The sequence below is a fragment of the Agelaius phoeniceus genome, chromosome 12 (genome assembly GCF_051311805.1).
Source record: "Agelaius phoeniceus isolate bAgePho1 chromosome 12, bAgePho1.hap1, whole genome shotgun sequence".
NCBI lineage: Eukaryota > Metazoa > Chordata > Aves > Passeriformes > Icteridae > Agelaius > Agelaius phoeniceus.
Window position 1 is genome coordinate 16,087,654 of NC_135276.1, and position 23,632 is coordinate 16,111,285.

The 23,632-nt window shown below is 37.4% G+C and overlaps 1 protein-coding gene across 1 annotated transcript in view; it reads left to right on the forward strand.

The window, feature by feature from the left end:
- The window catches only part of WWOX (WW domain containing oxidoreductase), a 475,156-nt gene that overhangs the window by 16,290 nt on the left and 435,234 nt on the right, over nucleotides 1-23,632 (forward strand). Inside the window, exon 5 of the mRNA XM_054641000.2 lies at nucleotides 5,009-5,115. Coding sequence (XP_054496975.2) covers nucleotides 5,009-5,115 — 107 coding nt within the window. The remainder of the gene's footprint in view (nucleotides 1-5,008; nucleotides 5,116-23,632) is intronic.

Genomic DNA, 23,632 nt, shown 5'->3' on the forward strand with positions numbered 1-23,632 from the left:
TCAGCAGCGCGTGTTGGGATCTGCTGTGGCACCTTTGGGTAGCTGAGATACGGATCAGGGTTGGGGGAAACAGCTCAAAGGACTCAAATCCCAGCTCCCTTCGTGTCTGGTGTGAGGACATTGTAGGGTTGGGTTGGTGGATGTCTTTGGGCAGTGAGCTGGAGCAGATTCCAGGCCTGGTTGCAGCCCCATGGCTCTCAGTTGCAGCACATTTGTGATGTATGTGCCTGACATGGTCCCTGTGCTGGGTTCCTGCTTGCTTGCAGCATCATCAGTCACAAATTCAGCTTTCTTACCCTCAAATGATGCATTTTAAATTTTTTACAGCAACAGATATTTATAATCACATTAATTTAAGGGTGTTTTAAAATGCTTGTTTAGTGGCGTGCTCCCTTCAGAGGAAACAAGATATTTTGGGGTTTTGTCAGTGACAAAAGCAGTGCATTTACTGTTAAGAATAACTTGGCCTTACCCAGGATATTGCAAAAAAGTGTAAGGAGTGCATAGTTGGTTAGATGGAAAACAGAACCAGTGCATTACTCATCCTGCTTCGTTTGTGTTGGCTTTTTCTGTGCTTCGTGACTCCAAGAAAAACACGTTTGTCCAATTTACACACAAAGGGAGAGGCAGGATGTATCTTCCATATAAAATCACACTTTGCTATGAAAAATATCAGTATGTGTCATTGCCATGTGCCTGTAAACACATGGGAACAAAGGCAGCATTAGTATTCCATGGGAATTGCTTGTTTTAAATTGAGTCTCTTAAAATATCTTAGTGCTTTAGTTGCTTGAAAACTTGCATTTGGAGCAAGTTGAATTTTAAGATTTTATCCTAAATATCTATACTGAAGCAGAGTGGATGAGGCCAAGCAATCCTGATGTGGAATGTGTGGTGCTTTTTTGGCTGTGAAAGGTGTGAGTTTGTCAAGGATGTGATGTTCTGCATGTGCCTGTGTGAGCTGTGTTGGATGTTGCACTCTGGATCCACCAGCACAGGCAGCAGTGATCCTGGCTGCAGGAGATTCTTCTCTAAATCACACCTCAGTGTTGCAGTATTTCAGCCTGAAAAGAATTCTTTATCACTTTGTTTGTAGCACATTTGAATCATCTTTACTCCTGTTCTGAAGAAGTGTTGAGTAAGATGGACTGATCCACTCTCACTGCTGTTTAGGTCTTCCAGATTTGAAGAAATCTAAGTGATTTCTAGGACACAAGTTTCTTTTTTGTTTATATATACTTCTCTTGAGTTCCCAAAATCAGAAAACAGTCTGTTTGCTGAGATGCAGCAGTTGGGATGAGAGTCTATTTTGAGTTTTCAAGACTGTTTGTTGTAAGCAAACCCTGTAGGCTTTTACACTGAGCTGTTCAAAGAAAAATGACATCATTGTGTTCCAAATTGTTGTAAAGGACAGCTCCAAGGTATCCCGGAGTATTTGGGCAAAGGCAGAGAAGCTGAAGAAAACTTGCTATTGTCTAAAATGTTTCTGAGTTTTTCTTGTGTATTCAAACCTCCTTATATTTGAAATAAAGGAATGTTTTAAAGCATGTGATGGCCTGGTGCAAATTCTTTACAAAATGTCCCTCCTGATTGATGGACTGTATGCTCTCTGTTTAAACAAGAAATAGCTGAAATACTTTTCCACTCAGTGAATCCTTTTCTGTGTTTTATAGAGGAGGTTGCACCATTGGACAGAGCCCTGTTCTCATCTGGTGTGTGTTGACACAGTGTAGCTGGCATTAATTGAGCGATGCTAACTGCTTCTTAATTGACACCATTAGCTGAAAATCTGCACCAAAATTTAGTGGCAGCAGTCACTGCAGATAGCCAGGAATGTGAGAGTATTGAACAATCAGGGTAGAAGATGAAGAATGAAATTGAGTGCTAATTTCTGAGTTTTTATGAACGAATACTCTAAGGAAGGGGCTGAAGGGTTTTAAATGTCTCTAGCAAATCCCATGTGCTTGTAGCTCTCTTGTTAGTTCTGCTTCCAGTCCTTTAGGTTAGCTGGTGATGTAGAACTGTGCCATAATGTTTATCCCCATGTATGTCTTATTCTTAAAGAGGATTTTCACTTCTGAGTGTCGGATTAGAGCTCGTTCAGCCACAGCACCAGCAGCAAGAGTAGTTGATCTCAGCACAAACTTGAGATTTCCAGGGCAATTGCTTGAAATTAGTTTTATAAAACATTTGCTCAAAATAGTTTATTTAAATACTCATACAATGCAGTGATTACTGTTCCAAAGTGGATGTTAGTTAAGTATGTTACTCTCCTGTCACATTTGGGAAGAGTCTCTTTTATTCCTTGTAATTGGTTGACCTTGATGCACAAGTCTGTAATTCTGTGCTGTTTTTCTAGTGTACTTTTCCCTACTTTTAAAACCCCCACAACTAGTGTATAACTTGTGCTGTCTCTTTTACCTGTGTTAAGTAGCTCTGCAATGGCCTGGTGCTGTGGTACAGGGAAGATTCACCCCTGGAGAATATAGCTTATTTCTTGGAGAAGAAACCAATGTCCTTGCTGTTAGTGTCCCCTCACTGTGAAGGTGCTGTGTCCCTAAGTGGTGACAATGTCAGATTAAGTGAAGTGTTAAGACAATCTTTACTTCTTTTGAAGTCCACAGAGTTACTTTTGTAATTTAGGTTTTTTGTAATTAAGCATTAAGGTTGCTCTGGTTCCTTAATTGTGCATGTCCCTTACATACTTATTTAGGCTTCTCTTTCTATGTAACCCTGCTGTGATTTTTTTCAAGGTTTTACTGTTTGGGTGTTTATGATCTTTGTGGTTTAACTTTGGTGTATGAAACCACATTCAGTGTGGATTGTGATTCATTGGTAGTTTTTATAGAGAGATAAGATTTTTATTGATAGAGTTTAAATAGTTTTGTACTTCACTCAATCCATGTGTTAGCCTGAGGTTTTAAAATTTACTGTATATTGAAAATATAGCTGCATTTTGCTGAAGAACATACTTAGTTTAACACAGTGAATCTGACAGGAGATGTTTTCCAGCCTGCTGGAAGGTAAGGGAAAAGGGAAACTTTACCTGTCTAAGCTTTTTGATACTAAGGGGGAACAAAAAAGCATTAATTGTTGCAGAAGAACCAGAGAGCTAAAGCTGTAAAAAGACTTGGATACTGAGGTGCTTCCAAACTCCTCCTTCAGGTGTTCCAGTTAGAAGTTGCATGTGTATCTGTCCTAAATTAAGTGCAGGAGTGTTTGTGAATTACTTTAAAATATGTCTGATGGGGAGACATGTCAGCACTTCACCTGTGACAACATTCAAGTGGAGGTTTTTTAGCACATGGTTTCATGTAAAGATCAGAACATGTTTGCCTAAGGGTGAAGAATCATTCTTTGAAGCTCAGAGAAGAGCAAGGACATCCTAAAGAGAAGTGCTTAACACTGCTCTCCACATTTGCAGGGAAGAGTCGGGATGGCATAAAATGAACTAAACTCACAGCATGTAACTTACTTAGTTTATAATGAGTATGAAGTTATTAACTACAGGGGAGAATGGCATGGAATGTATTATTTTGCACAGTTGATTATTTTGCACAGTGTGACATGGGGTAGAGTTAGCAAAACATCATCATGCTTTGCTAATTAATCTGGCCACCAGCTCTCAATCTTTGTTTAACAATAGCAAAACTATTCCCAGGCATTCCAACTAGTTTTTAATAATACAGTCAGCTAGTCAAAATAAGTATTCTTGTGCAAAACAAGAAGCATAACAGCTAGCTAATGGTACATCTTACATTAGTTACATGAAAAATTCTAGTTAAATATGCTTAAACTGGAATTAGGAGCAAGGGAAATCTTTGCATATGCTGTAGCTGAATTCATGTGCATGCAATGAATTATCCAGGTAATTAAAGTTGCTTGGTGCAGTGAATGGCTTTAAAGGAGATACAGCAAAATTGCTTGGACTTAAATACCGTAAGTATGTAATTGCAGAAAATTGTATAAATTTGTCTTGGTGTCTGTTGTTTCTATAATGTAAGCTATGTTTTGTGCTGTAACTGGATTTTGTTGCTCCAGGGTGTTTTGGAAGCGAGACAGCCCATCTTCGTAGGCTTTTTGGTAAACAGTTTTGAACAGGAAATCATGAACATGCTTTAAATGTCATAAAGCTAAAACAAATGCCTCTTCTCTTTGAATTCTTCACATACTCAGATTGTTGGGCATTTCAGTTTGATTCTTTCTTTCATAGTTTAGGCTTTTCTAATTGAGCTCATTAAACTGTGTTATGCCTCTTTCAGCTAGAAGGCAATTCCTGTCATTGGCACAGTTCTCCATGGAGATGGACACCCAGTGATACCATTAACTGCATCACAAATATGTAGTAGCTCACTCCTGGTAGAAACCCAGGTTCTGGCTCAGTTCTCTGCACTTCATGGGCGTTCTGCTCTCCCCAAAAGTCCTCATCTCCTGTTCTAAATTCTCACTGATTTTTTCCCATTTAATGAAGTTTACTTTGGACCAACTTCTATGCAGCTTTTCATTAGTGAATTGAACAGTGAAACAACGTTTTGTTCCCCCTGCCACAGGTAGTGCTCAGATTGATGACTCTGAGGCCAACTGTGCATCTAAAGAGCCCTGAGCTGTGTTGGATGCTCTGGCACTTCCAGATGAAGTTGCCAGGCTCAGTGGCTGTGCAGTCTCTCTGTGTGGCACATTGTTCACAGTCAGACAAGGAAGGAGCACATCCAATCCTGCCCTTCCAGCAGCTGAGAGCGCTGGTAGGCTGAGAAGTTGAGTCTGTTTTTTGAAGATGCCAAACCTGTTTTGCACAAAAGAATACAATTATTGTCCAGAAGACCTGATCAAACTGAGGTGTCTGTGTTTTTCATGTGTGCTGTTAAAAGCAGAGTCCAGGTGACTCTCAGGTCACCAGACTGCAGGTGGCCTAACTGCACTGAAATATGTGGCTCCTGTTTTCAGGTAATTTCCTAGCTCTGTGCTGCTCCTGGGATGTGTTTGTGACTAGGACCATGTTTTATCCTAGGTTTTGAAACTGCCAAGTCCCTGGCCCTGCATGGGGCGTGCGTCATCCTGGCCTGCAGGAGCCCGGCGCGAGGCGACGCGGCCGTGCAGTGCATCCTGGAGGAATGGGTGAGTGCACGCCAGGGTGGCATCCTCTGGGCACTGCCACAGTCATGGGCACATGCCACAATCAGCAAAAGGTCATTTGTCTCGTTGGGTAATGCCCTGCTCAGCCACTGGTGCAGGGGTGATAGAGGTTTTTTTCATTCCTTGTGAGTGTGTTGGACTGCAAGGTTTGACGTGCTGAGGGAAAGAAATGTTTGGAAGAACCACTGAGGCTTGGTTCATAGGAAAGGACATTGCAGAACCCAAGTGAATGACGACCCAAAGGAGGATGGACACAGGCACTGTTTCACCCATAATTTTTCCATAGTGAGAGATTTCAGAGGGTCATTTTTGTACTTTTCAAACACAAGACTGTTTCTCCTTCTCTGAGTTCACCAGGCTCTGCAGCCCTGCTGCCAGGCTGTCACAGTGGTTTTTTCCTTCTACCTTCTTCCCACTTTCTTTCATTTTTCTCCCATTTTTGTCACACAAACCAGCTTTTCAGTCCCATCTATTGCCTTGTTGCTCTTTGTTTCCTTTCCCTGATCCCCAGTTTTTTAAATGATCTTCTAAGGCCTTAAATAAAATATATTCAGCTGTCCTAATTTATTCCTCCCACAATCATTTATTTGCTAGCAAGGATTGCAGGCTACTTTTGTTTGAGCTTGCTGGGACTGCTGACTTCCATGAGAGAATGTGGTGACATCTCTACACTTAAATGAATAAAAGACCAATGGATCAGATTCTTGGATTTTTATTTCTTGCCAGCTAAAATTAGTGATGAATGTTTTGCTTTTATTTCCTGAGCTCTCAAAGTATTTCAGCTGCTGCCAGATGACATGGGAGAGCACTGAGTAGTATTAATATTTACACATAAGTGGTCTAAAGATAATTATAATATTTATTAATGCAAAACAAATGGTGCTTATTTACATGTATTTCCAGATGAGTGATGCTTTCAATACTGCTAATTTTTGTAACCACAAGTTTCATGAAGAATCAGTCTCTGGATTTAGGCCTTTTTCTCTTGCCCAGATCATATGAATGATTTACAGTAAAGGGCTGGTTGGAAAAAATATCTTCCTTACTGCTTTCATTCCATTAAAACTCTCTTATTTTTAAAATTAAAAAAAAAAATTTTGTTAAATTAAAAAAAATATTTAAATAGCATAGAATTCCAAGAGAATTCCAACGGAGGCCAGCACAGTGTCTGTTATCTTTCAATAGAACTGGATTTGGTGATATTCTGTTTGAATTTGATAGTCACAGGCCAGCTAAATATGGCTGTTTATATGGGTGTTATCTAACTAAAATTAGGCAGTGGTGAACATCTTTTATTTGAAAAATATCCCATTACCCTCTTAATCCTAACCATATCTCTGACCACTTTGAAGACAATGGGAGTTCAGAATACTTGTCTTAAATACCTGTATTATCTCACCCAAAGTTAATGAGTTGTTAATTGAATGAAGAACATTGAAGGTCAAATTACTTCAGAAACACTGCATTTATTTACTAACAGTTTTCAAATTCTAATTGTTCAGAAAAAGAGTCTCATCTGTAAACTGGTAGCTGGAAAACCTTCAATGCATCTTTGTAATGGCTTTGTTGTTGTTTATTGAGAGGGACTAATTAACTTTGATTATTGCACTAATATTATGGCACTTTGACAGTCCCTCAGATTTATGACTCTGGGAAAATAAACAAATGAAATGCAGGTGCTGGAGCAGAAAGAATAAGTTATTACTGAACTTTAATTACTTGGAGTGTGTAACCAGGAGAGAATTAGTTGATGAATTACAAGATGCTTAAAATTTACATCAAATTGTGAGCAGTCTTGAGGAAAACAAACACAAAATCCAGCCCCAAAATCAGCTACTGAAAACAAAGAGACAAAGATTAATTTGACTGATTTGCTTCTAATATTAAAATATGGATGTCAAATATTAATTTTTAGCTTATAGGTGTAACTACAGGAAGTTGTTAATTGAAAATCCTTTCCTAAAAATGAAAGAGTTTAAAAAAATACCAACAACCTCTGCATCTGATTGGGATGAGCTCTCAATATGTAGCTGCAACTGCTCTGCTAGAAAGAGCTTCAAAGCATGAACAGAATTTTGTCTCCTCTGTTCCTGGGGAAAACAAAATTATTGCAGGGAAGCTGATTTACTTTTCAGTTTGGAATCAATTTAAAGAAAAATACAGCTGGTTAGGTTGCAGCCTCACCAAGCCTCATGCTCATGGTCCTCAGGTAGGATTTCCAGTAGCAATAGTGCTACCCATTTGTTTTATGTTTTCTTGTAAATCTTTGAGATTGAATCTCTGAGCTGCACTATTAAATACAATGTTCCTCCAGTAATTTGAGGGTTAGAAATCTGATAAATGAGTAGGAAACCAAACCTCTTTTCATTTGCATGAAATATGCTCTTATAACAAAAAAACCCCAAATTGTTGGAAATGGAGTTCTAGTGTGTTTACCTGTCCTCAGTATGGAAATTTATTATAAATTGTTGTAATATAATTGGTATTTCTATAAAAACATGTATATTACCAAAAGCAGTGTGTACCCTATGCTGACTTTTCTGTGGGACAGTATCCTTTGTTAATCAAGGTTTAGATGTTGCACACAGAAAATTTCTTTTTCCATTCTTTGTAGATACAAAAGAGTTCCACATACTTTGCAAGAAGAGAAAATGATTAAAAGTGTGTAACAAAACAACTTGTTATTTCAAATTTTGATACAATTACCTAATTGATGGGCTGTATTAAATAGAGCCTGGAATATATATATGGAAAAAACTGTAATTTTTAAAACCCCAACCACCACCTCTGCCAAGCCACAACAAAAAAAAAACCAAACCCAAATCAAACCCAGTGTAAAGCAGCATTTAAAAATAAAGTACAGTGTGCATAAAATAACAGTAGTAAGGAAAACCACCCAGCTGGGTCCCCTAGTGAGTCTGTTTGTGACAATGCCACAGACTGAGTGTCTGCAGAAACACCTCTCTGCTCTGGGCCTGCTGTACTTTGAAATCAGTTGTTGGGCAAAAAATGCAGTTTCAGTTTGCTTGTGGTGAAAGCTGAAAATCAAGTTTATAAAGACAAAATGGGATGGCTAAATGGCTTGGGAAAATCCAATTGTTAAGATTTAGAGAAGAAAAGCAGGAATAATTGGAGAAAATAAGATTTTTTTTTTTCAGATTAGCTGCCATTATGTTTAAAGAGCAAATGAAAACTGATCTTAACTGGCTGTTGTAGACAAATCTAGAGAACTTTGTTTGTAACAATTTATGCCTGAAGAGCTGTTTTGTAGGGAATTTGAGCCATTTGAGTGGGGATTACCCATATAAACTTGCTAATTACTTTGGTTAAGTGACATTTGTTTGCAACCTGAAGTATTCCAGTTATTTTCTTTCTAAACTACAGCAGAATTTTGCTAATATTGCAAATCAAGGGTAATTGCCTTGTGTAAAGCATTGTGACAAGTTTTAATGTGATTGGGCTGGCTGGTCTATCAAATATAATTTTTATGGAGGGGGTATGGTTGATTATATTGGTGCAATCTAATGTTTATACACATGCATTTATATAGACAGAAAAAGGAAGAGAAAGTGTGTAAAGGCAGCAGATAAAAAGAGAGATCAGTATAGCTTTCCATTTGATATCTGGAAAATGAGTGTTCATGCACGATGACGTTCAATATCAATTTAAAACTGTTTGATAATTTCTTGCTCGGAAAAGAGGAAATTAGAATTCTAGAGTTATGATTCATTTTAATCAGAAAGAAATTGTCAAACATAAATCTCTCCTTGAGTAGTGAAAAGGCCTGAAAGCAGCCAAGAAAAATATCAATACTTTGCAAAGGAGGAATGATTGTTCCAATTCGTAGCTTAATTGACTTGGAGGCTTAATGAAAAACACTACAGTGCTGTTTGTATGCATAGTTGCCCTGACAAACATGGAAATCTATGCTCCAGGAAGAGAGGCTAGGTAATTTATTTTACATTATTATTGATATAATTTTCTAATTGAGTATGAGCAGAATGTTTGGATAAGAGTGCGTAGCTCCAGATGTTAGTGGTATTCTCAAGAAAATACTTAATAATATGAATGAATAAAATATTTCATAAATCACAGCTTTTCTTGCCAAGAAGCTCTCATTTATTTATTCCTGTCAAATAGTCTTTGAAGTACATATTAAAAGATAAATTGTAAGTTTAATATTTCATAAAAAGTATTATGTTTCTTTGGTAATTTTTCCTCAGTGTTAAACCTACAGCTACATTAAAGATTAGATTAAACTGTAAAAAGAACATTTGACTTTGCTTTTTAAGTAGAGACTCACAAGGTAGAGATGTGACAAGAGAAGAGAGAAAAGCTGTGAAGAAAACCAACCAAACAAACATGACTCCTTGCTGTATTCCTTTCCCCTGAAGTATTCTTCACTGAAGGAGTGATTTATATTCTTGCTGATTAAGTAACTGAATGAAATTAAAACCTGATAAGTGAGTCTTTGTATTCCAGTTGTGATCCTGTCAAGTGCAGAAAGACAAGAAGCAAACTGGGCACATTTACCAGTCCATGGGCACAGTTTCCATGTGGTCACTGTGTGTGTTTCCCCCTCGAGGAAGGAGCTCTGTTTTCCCATAAAGGGTTTGCTCTCCACTGCTGTCCTTGGTTTAGAATTGTTTGCAAACCTCCTCGTGGTTAGTGGCAGGTTTTCATTTATGGGAAAAGCTGGAGACTGCCTAGGAGATGGCTTTGGAGATGTAGTAAATACAGACTGAAATCACAGTCTGTTAATACAGAATCAAAGGGTTCCAAAGTGGTGCTAAATAAAAGCTCTTAAAAATAATCCTCAAAAAAGGAAATATTTCAGAATTTCCTACAAGTAAAGCACATGAGTTTCTGTGAGAATATTGCTTCCAAATATTCTGTTATTATTTTGTGATAAAGAATTGTCTTGTTTCAAAGCAGGATATCCTAAACTATGTATTGCTGGCTCACATGCCATCACAGTTAATATACACTTAGAAAGGCCTGCAATATGTAGACATATTTCATTTTCCAGTGCTTGAGCAGTGCCCATGCTGAAGAATCATGTTCAAGGGAGTTATCCAAACCTTGCTGTGGGGAAAAGGCCTTGCAGGAAGGGGCAGTATCTTGTATTAAATGAACTGGTAATGCAATAAAAAAAATCTGCATCAACTTGTCTTGCTTGTAGCTGTGGACACTCCAACTAAAGAATTATTCCTCTGCTGAGTATAAAGCCTTTTTTAATTCTTCAGGATGTGATCCAGATTTTTCTGAAACGAAAACTAATTAATTAACTAATTAATTTTAGTTAACTAATTGCAGTGCAATCAGACTGTATGTTACTCATGGAGAATTGACAGTATGAACATTACCCAGTTCTGTTGCTGGCAACAGCTCATTGGGACCAATATGAATGTATGACCAGATTTTGGCCATAATGTTTAAGAATTCAGTAAGTTTCTGTGAGTAATCTGCTCAGTTGAGAAACCTTAAGAGAGTGGTGTGTGCTGCAGAGCTATTTTCCAAATACAGATGCTTAAAAATCCCCCCACATGAAGTTAAAAACATGGAATAATACAATCAACATTTACATGGATGGATTGTTGAGATAGTTTTTTTTTTTGCACACCATAAACATATGGCATGAATTTGATTTCATTACAGATGCTGAGAAAAGGGAAAGGCAAATATTTATATTACATTCATGTTTTACAGTAAAAACACTGTTCATTTTGTTTATACAGTTCCACTGTTACAGTTTTTATGGTTAGTAATGAAACTGCTGTAAAACAGAGTCTGAATTATATAGCAGATGTGTTAAGCCCCTAACTTTCAGGGTTGGGCATCCTCCTGAATACTGATAGCAGTTACTTGCAGAGTTGATGTACTGGCTGCAGCTGAGCTGTTTCACACTTAGATTTTCATCTGCACTTAGCTCTGCACTGGTGCTGTATGGATGCATACAACAGATAGGGTTTGATTATTTATCATGATGGAGCAAACAGCCCAGCCCTCCCAGGGTGCCCTGCCTGCCTCTGCTGCAGGGACAGGGTTTGTTCCACTGGGCCCTGCTGCCTTTAAAAACTTCCAACCCCCAAACCTGAGATAGCCCTTAGGCCCTGACCCTTGCCCAAATCCAGGAGTATGGGTTTCTCTGGGTCTGCATTGAAGGCACTTGTGATGGTAGTTCATGTTCACACTCAGGTGTTTATTGTTTCTTATCAGTGAAACGGTCTCACAACCATGAGTTCTGCAGCTTTTCCTTAGAAGGCACAAAATGGCCAACAATCTCTTGTTACAAGGTCTTTTAAGACTAAACTATCCAATTAAGAACTGACACCTAGATTGTTTTCCCTTTTAACCCAATAACTGATCCCAAAGAGCTGCAATGGGGACTTTTTTGCCCAATTACAAAATGCCACCCAAACCCATGAAGAAGAAGGAAGAAGAAGCATGAAGAAGAAACCCAGGGTGACACCCTGTGCCCTCCATCTTGCTTCCATCCACAACACACTAAAAATCCCAAAACCTCTATTTCTCACCAAGTGATACACCTACACTACTCTCTACAATCTATTTCACACTTTTGTGGATTCCAGTCTATCTTGAAGTTTAGGAAACTTTCTCCATGAATGAGGGTCAAAGTCAGTGCTGCCCTGGGGGTCAGGGCACCCCAGAGCAGACAGAGAAATATTCCCAGTGCCCCGGGTTTCTACACAGGAGCAAACCCTAAATCTGTTTGCACCCCAAAGCACCCAGGTGTGTCTGAGTTCATAACTGTACACAGCTGATAGGAACTGAGCACCCCCAGAGCTATCAGGTTGCAGGGTTTTTAACATAGTAAGACAATTTGCTATGGTTTCCTCCAGTAAAGATAAAAGTTGTCTTTTGAGTTGGCTTAATTACTTCTACTCTCATAATTCTCTTCACATTCCAATATCTGTTACACGTGTATTAAAATTACATTCTAGATTTTTTTTTTTAAAGAAGTCACAGTATTTTACTATTCCTTAATTTTTTCCTCCAGTCAGCAGAATTTTATACATAGAAATGTTGAAGTGATCTTTTTGGTAATTTGTTTCTTTAGCACAGCCCTGCTGTTCTTAATCTGGAAATGTGAGTCACAAAATCCCTACCATGCCTAAAGCTTTATAATAATACTACTTAAATGCAGTTTGAGCTTTTTAACAAAAAAAAAAAAAAAGTAAGATTTCCCCCCCCCCCGACAGTAACAGACCTCAGGATAACCCCTTTAAAAACTGCACTTTATGCTTGGTCTTCAGTTAGAAGTCACTAGGAGACACTGTGTGCTCAAATATATCACCAACCTGTCTGGGGATGTCTGTCTTTATAAAAAAGTAGACTTTTTACATTGACTTGAGTGTAGCTTATAGGATGCAAAGTTTGGGTTTTCTCTGATAATTGATATATTTAGCGTAACTTGGGTTTGGTGTTTTCCTGAATCCTTCTCTCTCAGAATGTGTTTTATAAAACTCTTTAATGTTGCTGACATTGAAAACTTATTTACTGTAGTACAGATAGATGTGTTCTTACATTGAGTGAGTTCTGTTGTCACTGGATTTTTAGCTGTCAGTTCTGGAAGAGGAGGAATTAAAGTGTCTGGATATACATATATATAATTTAAACCATCTTCACAATTAATCTGATTGTAACATAAGCTTGTAATATATTCCATTAATAAAGAAGACAAGCTTAGCTTATGGTAAATACAGTACTAAGTGTTTATAGTGCATTTCATATTTTACATGATTCCCTTTATAATTCTGCTTATCTTTTCACTCTAATTCCCTAAAGAATGTATAAAAGAACCCCTAAAGAGAGTAATTACTGCTCTATTCCTTAACCAAGGCTCCTCTTGCAAAAAGAAATCTGAGCAGCTTTTTAAAGAAGGCAGTTTTAAATAAAAATGCAAATAAGCTGCTTTGTAACCACATTAATTACCCACCTAGCCTCTTATTACCGTGTTTGTATTGTTTGCAAACACTATTTACAGTGGTGTGGAAATTACCATTCCTGGCTGGCGGAGCTGTGCTGGTGGGCTGTGCTTTGGACCCAATTAGAGCGAGCCCAGTCTGCAATGGGCTCGGGGGAGCAGGCATAGCCTTGCACTGTCAGAGCAGGCATGGCTGGGCTGCCCAGCACTGCCTGGTAATTATGGCCCTGCTCTGCCTCTGCCTCTGCCTCTGCCTGCCATTCCCTGCATGCTAAACCTGCCTCACTCGTGATTTAACGTGCACTCTGATCATTGCTTTTTTGTGGAAGTCGTGGTAAAATCTGGTGGGTGCTTTTTGTCGCCAGATTCGTTCTTTGCTTTAATTTTATAAGAAGTAAACAAAGGACTCATGGTTTTGTGTTCAGGATGTTACACATTTCCATTAATCACATTTTCACATGAATCCCTCAGCTTTATTAGTTCATTTCATCAGCAGAAGTGAACAGGGTGGGCTGTTGGTACTGCAGGCAGTGTTAGTGGGCAATGATTGTAGCTCTTCCAACACATTGAAGAAACAGAATGCTTCATAACAAAACACACTCTTACTTGTCAAGTGCAGTGCACACTTGTTGCTAACCTGGTGTGTGTTGTGTTCTTGTCTTGGTTTTCTCTGTCATGATTCTAAAATGGGCCTTTACCCTAAAAATTGCCCAGAAATTAAAACAAAACCAAAGGGGGGGACTCAGCATTTGTGGTTTTAGACTTAAAAATGTTTTTAGATTCCAAAGAATTTGTTTTGGTGAGTCATAGAGCCTGCAATGTGCAGAATCAGTTCTTTAAGATTTGTTTTCTTAAGCCTGTAGCACTCTATCAATATGGTTAATGAATCTTCTGAAGTACAGAAATATATTTTGGTTGAGCTCAGCGTGGGGAAGAAAAATTCCTGCTTGTGAATCTGCAGTGCTGTGACAGGGTGAGAAGGTTTAAAAGAATCTTGATGATAAACCTAAAAATCTTAAGGTCTTACTGTGACACTTAATGTAGTAGAGCAGGAAAATAGTAACTCCAGGATGGTGTAGTACAACTGCAGAATTGTTATGCATTAAAAAGAAGGAAAAAAAGAATAAAAAGTGGTTGCAGGATCACTCGCAGTTTTAACAGTGACAAGGGACTAATGTGAGGGTATCAAAAGAAGCACTGACTTGTTTCATGATCCACAACAGCTTATAAAACTGAAGATAATTATCAGGCTTATATGACTACAGAGCAGCATAAGTGACATAAAACAAGCATAGCTGGAGCTCAACAGGAATGCAGGAGGTGTCTTGAAAACAGACTTGCTGAGTGAAGTGCTTAAAAAGTGCTAATAATTTATGTGATTGTCAATTATATTTGTAAACCTTTTATCACTATAAAGCCAAAGCATCATACTTCTTGTTTAATTTACTGTCCTTTCTAATTTCTCCCCATCCTTTAATTCCCTTTTATCTTAATAATCACCTTTGGAGGTGGTGTGCTAAACTTGTTCTTTCCCCTGTATCATTGGGGGTCACTGAGACAGAGTATTAACTTCAACAAAAAAATTTACTTATTGAATAAAAGGATGGGATTAATGCAGCAAAATGAGTATTTGGGGTAGGATTTTCTTACTTTGTTTTTACTAGAGCCAGGCAAAATTGGCTTTGAACCAACTTTGCAGTCAGTGGGCACAACTGAAGGGACTTCAGGCTCTTAGACATCAGAGAACCCTTGAGAGTAGGTGGGAAAGAATGTACAAAACCCAGTTCAGGGAAAGTTTCAGTCTGCACTTGTGTTCTGCTCTGGGTGCTGAGATGTTCTCAGGAGTTGTTACTCTGCTGTTTAGAAGGAGCTGCACACTGCCTGCAGCTGCAGAACAGGACATCAGGAGATCTGGAGTGGTGGTGACCTTCTCTGTGACATCGATGCCTTGTGTGGTCAGGGAGATTTAATGTTTTCCTCAGCTATACCAGCTTATAAATTTTAGGAACTGTTCAATAATATAGTCATGTTTAACATGTTATGGCTGCAAACAAAGACATGAGTGTATGTACTCATTTCTAATTAATTTGTGCAATTATGTTTTATAATCTAGGTGTTTGCAAAGCAGAACATAGTACACCCCATTTACTGTCTGCTGTAGCTAATAAAAAATAATAGAATGAAATAAATCTTGAAACTAACTTTAATTGTAAGTATAGATTAGTTGTAAATTGTATCTTTGTTATGTTTATTTTTAATTCTGCAGTGTTGCAGGTTTGTAGAGCATCCCAATTAGTGTAGTTATTCACAGTAATGATGAGTTAATTGCTGTAAATGCTGAATGTTATTTCAGTGACAATTTAAATACAGTACTGAGATACTTCTTAAAAATGTAGGACTGGAAATAAAGGGAAAAAGGAAATGGTGGCAATAATGAGACTGGTTAATTTTATAAAGATTTTTTCAGCATTCAAAGTGATAAACTAGATAAGATGATTAAAAATACGTGAAGAAGAAAGAAATGTAACATTTAAAAATAAAATCTTGCCATCTCAGCTAATACCATTATAAATATAAACACAAACAAAGTAAACCTGTGTATTTCACCATGCACTTAAGCATTAATCAAGAACATTTGACTGAGCTCATCTGAAATGGATTTCTGTTCTTGCAATGCTGTTTGTGTTTTCCTGCCAAAGCCTCTCTGGCTTCCAGCTGATCTGGTGCAGGCTGGGAGCCCTCCCTGGCCGTGGTGCTGCTCTGCTGTCAGTGTCAGGTGAATTCTGTGAATGCTTAAAGAGTAGAAAGTGCCTCTGGCTTAAGAGAGGAGTGTTTCCCCTTCTGATGAGCTGTAGTGAATCCTCCCTCTTGGAAAGCTGTGGAGTGTACCTGTGAGAAAGGAGCTGGTCCTTGTGTTTCCTTGAGCATGCGTGCTATAAGAGATGTTAATAGCTTCCTTCAGCAGTGTCCCACTTAGAGGAACTTTGAAATGAAATATTTCATTCTGTCCTGGTTAAATTAACCTTACCTTTTCCTCTGAAATGGCATGACTACCTAGAGAAAATTTGAAGTGTTCTATGTACTTTCACACTGCAGGGGGGAAAATGGTATCCAGGGTAGTATTTATGCATTAAATATTTATTTTTCAGTTCAGGATTGGTTGAGTGCAGATTTGGTAATGGAAACTGGTGCCATGTACTTCTCTGTTTGATGACCTTCTCAAATAATCAGAGAAGTATTAAAACTCCTTGAGATATTGTGGCATAAGTGGTAAGTTGGATTTTTACATGCAAAAGACTTTATAAAGCATCAGCAGAAACCTGTTCCTTTCAGTTCTAAGAATGGTGCAGTAAAGGAAAAGCTCTTCCACTCTTTGGGGGAGTTTTTGGAGCCTTCCCCCGCACGAGGAATTCACTGAGGGAATAAAGCTGAGAACAACAATGCACAAACCTGAAAGTCACAGACATTCAGGTTCATCTGTTTGGTCCTGTTCTGACAGAAATCATTACGAGTTTGATAGATTTATTTATAAAGACTTGCTTCAATATTTAAAGTACATCTATTCCAACATTCCTCATTTCAAGCTCGGCTGTGGATCAAGATGAAAGAAAAATTAAATTGTATATTGAAGAGCTGTTAATTGAACTGCACTGCATTTAGCAAGGGAGCATCAGCTTCAGGCAGTCAATACTACAGAGAATTTTTAATGTACTGTATCACCAGATTGTCAGTTTGTATTGGAGAATGCAAACAGGCTGCTTCGACTGATGATAAAGCCCTGGAAACTTCTAAGTTGTTGAGGGGAGAAAATGTTATTTTGCTTTGATATATTGTGACAAAGTTGTTGGTGGAAGCAGGAACAACATTTTTTTAGGTGAATATTATTTGAATATCAAATTTTGATTTTAGTGGGTAAAGATTGGGTACTGATTTTTCTTTATGGGAGAAAACCAAGTTCCTCAGAACTCTTGGACTGGCACAAATGGTACTTTACAATTTGAGCAGCTCTGAAAGTCTCATTTAAAAATATTAGTTCTCTCCAGATATAATTCTAAAAAATAGCATATCAAAAAGCTTTAGAAATGCTTTAGAAAAATGTTATCTCTTTTTCCTTAGGCAGTGTTAATTTCTTTTGTAGTTAATCTTTTGCACTGGAATTTAGTACATTTATAGTTAAAGATTCTTTTTAACAGCTGAATTATTTAAGCACGTCTTCTGGGGTAACATAGTCTGTTTGGTGTTAAGTATGAAATACTTTTTATTTCATTTTCTTCACTGATAAAAAGGAAATAACTAGAGGCATTTGTCGAACCAGAACAGATTTAGGACTGTGGTGTTAGATTAAAGATGTACTATTCTAAGACATAGCTGTTACAGTTGTCATACTTGGGGATAAAATTCTTCCTTTTGGTGTTCCTTACAGGGCTGAAAGTTCACCTTCAGAAAAAGCAAAGCAAGTCTGAAACTTGTTAATAATTTAAAAATGTCAGTCTGTGGTGTTTTCCATAAATGTGGTAGGTCTCAAGGAAATGGTAAAGCTTAAAAACCTCTATACTTTGTCTTCTCTTGGAGCAGAAAGATCTTTCATAGAGGTTGAGTTTAGTCTGGTTCTTCTGGGTACCTCTATGGCATCTGAGGAGATTGGGAGCAGCTTTTTTTTCAACACAAATATTATGCAGTAGAAGAGAGTTTTTATTTGTATAAAGGAATTAATTTCATTAGTAAGAAAACATTAATGGCTTCAAAAGACCTCATTTCCCCATGGTGCTGAAATCCCACCAAACTGGTGAAAGTCTTGTGACTCCAAAACCAAAATAAAAGAGCAAAATCCCCTATTTGTAAGTGCCTGACTTTGCTTCTTAATTTTGGTGTTCTGCAGACAGACTTTGTGCAGAGCTGGCAGCTGCCTGGGGAGGTCAGAGGCATTTAAACAGATTTAATCCTGTCACTGCTCTCTCTGCTGGGATGGTGTTGCTGGAGTCAGGATGGATGTTCCTTACATGCTGTCAACCTACTGTTGCATTTTCCAAATTTTTCTAATGGTTTCCCTTTAGCAAAGTCTGGGAATATTTCTCACCACGGGAAAAATTGCAAGAAGGGAGGTGCTGCATGGTCTGACCCTGGTATTTTGCCTTAGGTATCAAAAAGTTTAGGTCTAGATCAAAGGTGTGCATTTGATTTAAAGAGTGTCCTTTAAATATTTGAACTTAAACTAGTGTGCTACTGACTATATATTTAGAAAAATTACAATTACTGAAATACTACACTTAAAGGCTGTACAAAAATCCCTTAATTCATATTAGAAGGTATAATTTTAATAGCTAAAATACTTGTATGCAATTCAAGTTAAAATCATTGTGTTGTATGAATATTACTTGGAATATTTGCTTGAAACAGTAATGTAGAGTAACATATTCAGTAGCTTTGCTACACTTGTCTGAGTGTTTGACAACATGAATACATATGGTAATGTTCAAGAATCCTTTACATGACAGCTTGACAATCAGAGTAATTAAGATAATTCTCCAAAGCTCTGATAAATGCCATATATTAGAGGTCAGCTTGAAATCGTGCAGAAATAAACTAAAATTCTTCAATTTTATTTTTATATAGGGAAATCCTGTATTGTCTGTGTAGTGGGTAGTTGTGTGGTACGAGGGCCTGATTCTGAGGGCCATTGTAGCAGATTTAGTGTAGGTTACATGGATAAATCCATTAATGTAGTTGGAAATTCACAGAAAAAAAAGCAGTTGTGATGGCCAGGAACACGAGGTCTTCACAATGGGTTCTGTTTTATTGTTGGAAGGATGGAAGCTTTCTTTCTGTGGAGCAAGGTTAAGTTGGGTGGCTTCCCTGTGACTCTAAGGTAGTTAAAGTTTAAATGTTAATGAGCTTCAAGAAGATGTGCGTGCATGTTTCCTTTTTTGATTATTTTATTAGACTACCAGTTAATTTGTGCAAACTCCTCATCTCCAGGCAATCTGATTAAAAAAATGGTATGTTTCCTGTTTCTTTATGCACTATGTAGCTGCATGAGGCAATATCTTTAAAATGTAAAAAAGCCTACAAAATGCACAGTCTGATAACAACAACAAATCTAATCTAAAGTGACAACTGGGAGACTTTCCCAGACGTTTTTCTCTTTAATGTAACATGACTTTAAATTGATGCAGCCCCTCAGTGATTGAAAAACTCTCAGAGCTTGTCTCCCATGATTACATTTCTGATCTGTACAACTTAATTTTTTAACTCGGTGAATCTCACTTTTGCGAGCGAGCAGTTTGTCTCTGTTTTAAGAGGGGGAGCTCATGGAAGCATAAGCAGTGGAACAGTAATACTGTGAAAAGTATATTCCTGATAGTCACCCTGGCCAGAAACTTGGACTTGTTCTTTGAATGATCCAGAAGTCAGCTGGTGAGTAAGGCACTGTATTGAGTGCTGGTTTGTACTTTCACAGTGAATTCAGTGTTACATTAACAGAATTAAGAGTAGCCAAACTTTGGGTAACTCCCCCCCTCTCAAAATACCTTTGTTACAGCATTTTAAATCTGCTTAAGGTTCTTTATATCTTTAAATTTGGTTCTCTATTTTAAATTTTTTTTTAAATTATTTTTGAGTTTTATTGCAATGGCATATCTGTTACACACTACCTTAAGCAAACAAACATAAAGCCCTGTTAGGGTTCCTGAGATGCTTTATTGTGAAACAAGTCACTTCAGATTTAATAATGAACTGAAATAGTATATTTTATAGTGGGAAGATATGAAGGATAAAATGGACAGATTAGAAGGTCAAAACCCTCACTTGATACTGGCCGCAGTTTTTGTTTGGAAAACCAAGAATTGGATTGTAATTTGCATAAATGGTTAAAAATTGCTTTTGTTTGATAACCTTCATTTTATCCCAGCTTTCTCTTGATATATTTCTAGTACAGAAGTACATAAATTCTCATTTACCTTTTCATTTACCTTTAGAAATGTATAAAGAGTGTAGAATGATATGTGTATAGCAATACTTTATAATATGTATAACTGCTCCTGGGCCTGTTTTCTAGATCTGTGTGCAGGAAAAATGGTCATGTGTAAGAAGAAATGTCCTGTGGTCAGTTTTGTAGTACAAATTCTAAAAATCTGTTATTTATTTCTTTATTGCTTCTCTCAGAAGTAGAAAATGATGCCCATGGGTAGATGCTGTGGTTGGTTGATATCAGCTGGAAATAAAAAGAAATAAAAGCCTTTGAAATGTAGTAGCTGTGTTTTATATCAGTGATGCATCAAACTGTGCTGTACTTATGAGATTGTGCCTGACTTATGCCAGGGTAGAGCAATTGAGGTTTCAGAAGACTGTGGATTTAATCCATAAAAGAGTGGACAAGATGCAGGACAGGCAGTAGGCACAACAGATAAACTTTCTGGAGGAGGAAGCAGTGAGGTGAATGCTGTAGTCCTTAGGAACATTTCAGCTGCCTTGATTAAAGCTCTGGAGGGGCTGGAGGAAAAAAATGGAATAACAGTTCTTTTGTAACATCAAAGTTTTGGAATAGTGCAGTAGAATGTAAAGCAGGTGAAAATTTAAGATATCAATTTAAGATGTCTAATAGTATCTTTTCCATAAGGTTTAATAATCAAGCATTTTATTTGACACTTTTGTTGCTTGAACAAAAAAAGTACTATTTTGTGATCTACGTCTTAGGGTGTATGTTCTAATGATGAGGATTTCAATCTTGATTTCAAATCCTTCCTTTAGTTTTGTTTGCAAATGAGAGCAGGTTGTTTCTGTTTTAAGATGGTGAGTTTCATTGATGGAAAACCAATGAGACTGTAATATTCTGAAAATCAATAGTCCTGATAGTGATACTGGTCAGCAACCAAGATCCATCCAGGAACCATAACCTACTTGTAAGAGTATTATTTCATAGTACATCTCAAGTTAATTGATAGAGCCATCAGGACAGTGGTTACCCTGCCAAAATGGTCAAGTCATTGGCCAAAATAAACATGGATCTAGGGACTCCCTGACAGGCATCCACAAACACCTGGAAATTACAGCCATGCAACCATATCAGAATGCAAATCTGTGTTACAAACTAGTCAAACCACTTCATCTGTTCACTTGTATAAATCTGGTGTCCATAATTCTTAAGAAATTTGTTACCAAAAAAATCCAGTTCTGTTTGTAGGAAAGTAGCAAAAACTTTGCCATCTGCAGAATGATTTTTCAAGATCACTACTTTTTTTTTTTTCCTTAAGATAAAGTAAATATGTTCTGTTGTATTTAATTTGTTTGATAAATAATTCACTATTTAATTGGCTTTTTTTCTCTGTGACTTCTGCTTTATTTCAGCATTAGCTTTTCTCTTCATGCTGCCAGTTTGTTAAAGGTCCATTCTGGTAGGGAAAAAAGCTGGAGAATCAACATTGCATGTCAAGTAGTTCAGCCATGTCTTTGGTGTCTGATTCAAATCATGTCCAGTTCAGTTCTTCAATCACTGGATTGTACTCATGGAATCCATATTATATGGAGTTGAAATGGATTTATTTTTCTTCCTGTGCCAAACAACATTGGAATTACTCACAATTTTATTTTATTCTCTTTCCATGCCAACTTCTGGTGGAGGAATAGGGTCAGGGAATATGAATAATTGTGATTCCTACCTCTATGCCTATCTCTGAGTCCCCCACAGTTAAAAGAGCTCTTAGCAGAGCTGGTTTTGGTGGTGAGTTGATGCAGATTCTTGCACACAGACTTTCTCCATTCTGTCTCTCATCCTGGATCAGCAGCCTGTGGGGTTTGCATTTTGAGACCTCACCTAACTCATCTTTACCAAGGTGACTGTGGGTTTATCTGGATTCACCCTTCAGGATATTTTTAATTAGATATAAAGGAATGAATGTATTATGTTAAGTTATTTTGATGAAAGAATTCCTGCACTGTCATTAACAATGAGTTAAATGAGCTAAAACTTCCCTCTAGTTCCCTCTCTTTTGATGAGGAAACAAAGCAGTTCTTTGCATGATTAAGATTTGTGGTATCACGCCTGAAATGAGAAACCATAATATATACTTTATAATTTGTGTAGGTTTTTTAACTCTTACATGACCACTCTTCTTTTTGTGCCTATTTTTACAGCTGGCTTTGTTATATTTTCCTTTGATTTGAGATGCTGACAGCATAAGTTTATATCTCTGTTTTTATTTTTCCTTTATTGCTATGGAGGTTTATTGATTCCTTAGGCACCTCAAAAGGAGTTGACATTGACAATTCTTGAGGCTCTTTAGAAACTTCAGATCTGGTTGGTTTTAGACTCATTAAACTCAATATAAATTTTTGATAGTTAGTGATGATTAAAACTTACAGCAAGGTGTGTGAAAACATGTGGAAAACCTCAGGGCAACAAGATTACCCCTTCAATCATTTGAAATGTGCCAGGAGTTCAGAAAGCTGATTTCCAGTAGCAGTTTTAGAGTATTTTACTGACATTACCATGTAGCAGCAGTTTGAACAACAGATACAGAGAAGAGAAGCAATACAGGTTATTTGCTCTTGGAGAAAGATGATTATTCCAGTGAAAAAAGAAAGGGATTAAATCTTGTTGTTGATAGAGCTCTTGGCTGAATCTCAGAATATATTATTCTGTGACAGCATGGTTTGGGTTGTTGACCTCTTCAGTATTTCTAATTGTTTCTGCAATAATACCTCCTCACAGAGTTTAGGCAAAAGAGTTCTCCATGCCAAGTGTCAGCTGCCAAATAAAATTATCAGATGGTCTTTAATATGTTGAGACATTTTATAAGAAAGGTGTAATCATTTGCCTTATGGATTTTAAATTGTCTCTATTCTAATCTCAGCCTTGCAACCATGAAAAATCATTAAATATTGCAAGATTCAGAGTTTTCTCAGGAATGTTGCAGATGCATTATTACATTCATCATTTTTGTGAATGGAAATTGATTCCTGTATCTCGGAGCTCTGGGTTCATCCTGCATCATTTTGAATGGCTCTTTTGGAACAGCTGAGGTGCAATATTTGGGATCAGAGGGTTGTTGACATGGGATATTTCCTGTTGGCTTTAATTCAGTCCTGAGCACAATAAAAAGCAGCATAATTGGCTTGAACTGTGGGTCTGAAGATGGCAGGTTATTTAAAATATTGGGTAACACAAACTGGAGCACCAGTACCTTTAGAGTAGCAAAGGTGCATATTCTGCTAAATAAACTTCAGTAATTACTTTAGGGGGTTTTCCTCTGCAACATTGTAATTTTTCTAGTTTATATTCTTCACAGACTGCTGACCCCAGTGACAGTTTTGCTGTTCTTGTATAAAATAACTCACACATGTGTGCACCTGGTCTTCATTATTGTTGCATTGCATATATGGTAATGGCAGAATGGGAAATTTTCTTTTCTGATTTCTGCTGATGATGCCTTGTTTCAGGCACAGCACTCTACAAATACATTGTTCATTAAGTGTCAGTATCCATTAAGCAGCACTAACAGGCAAAAGGACTGTACAAAACACTCTCATCATTTCCATAACAAGAAAGTATTTACT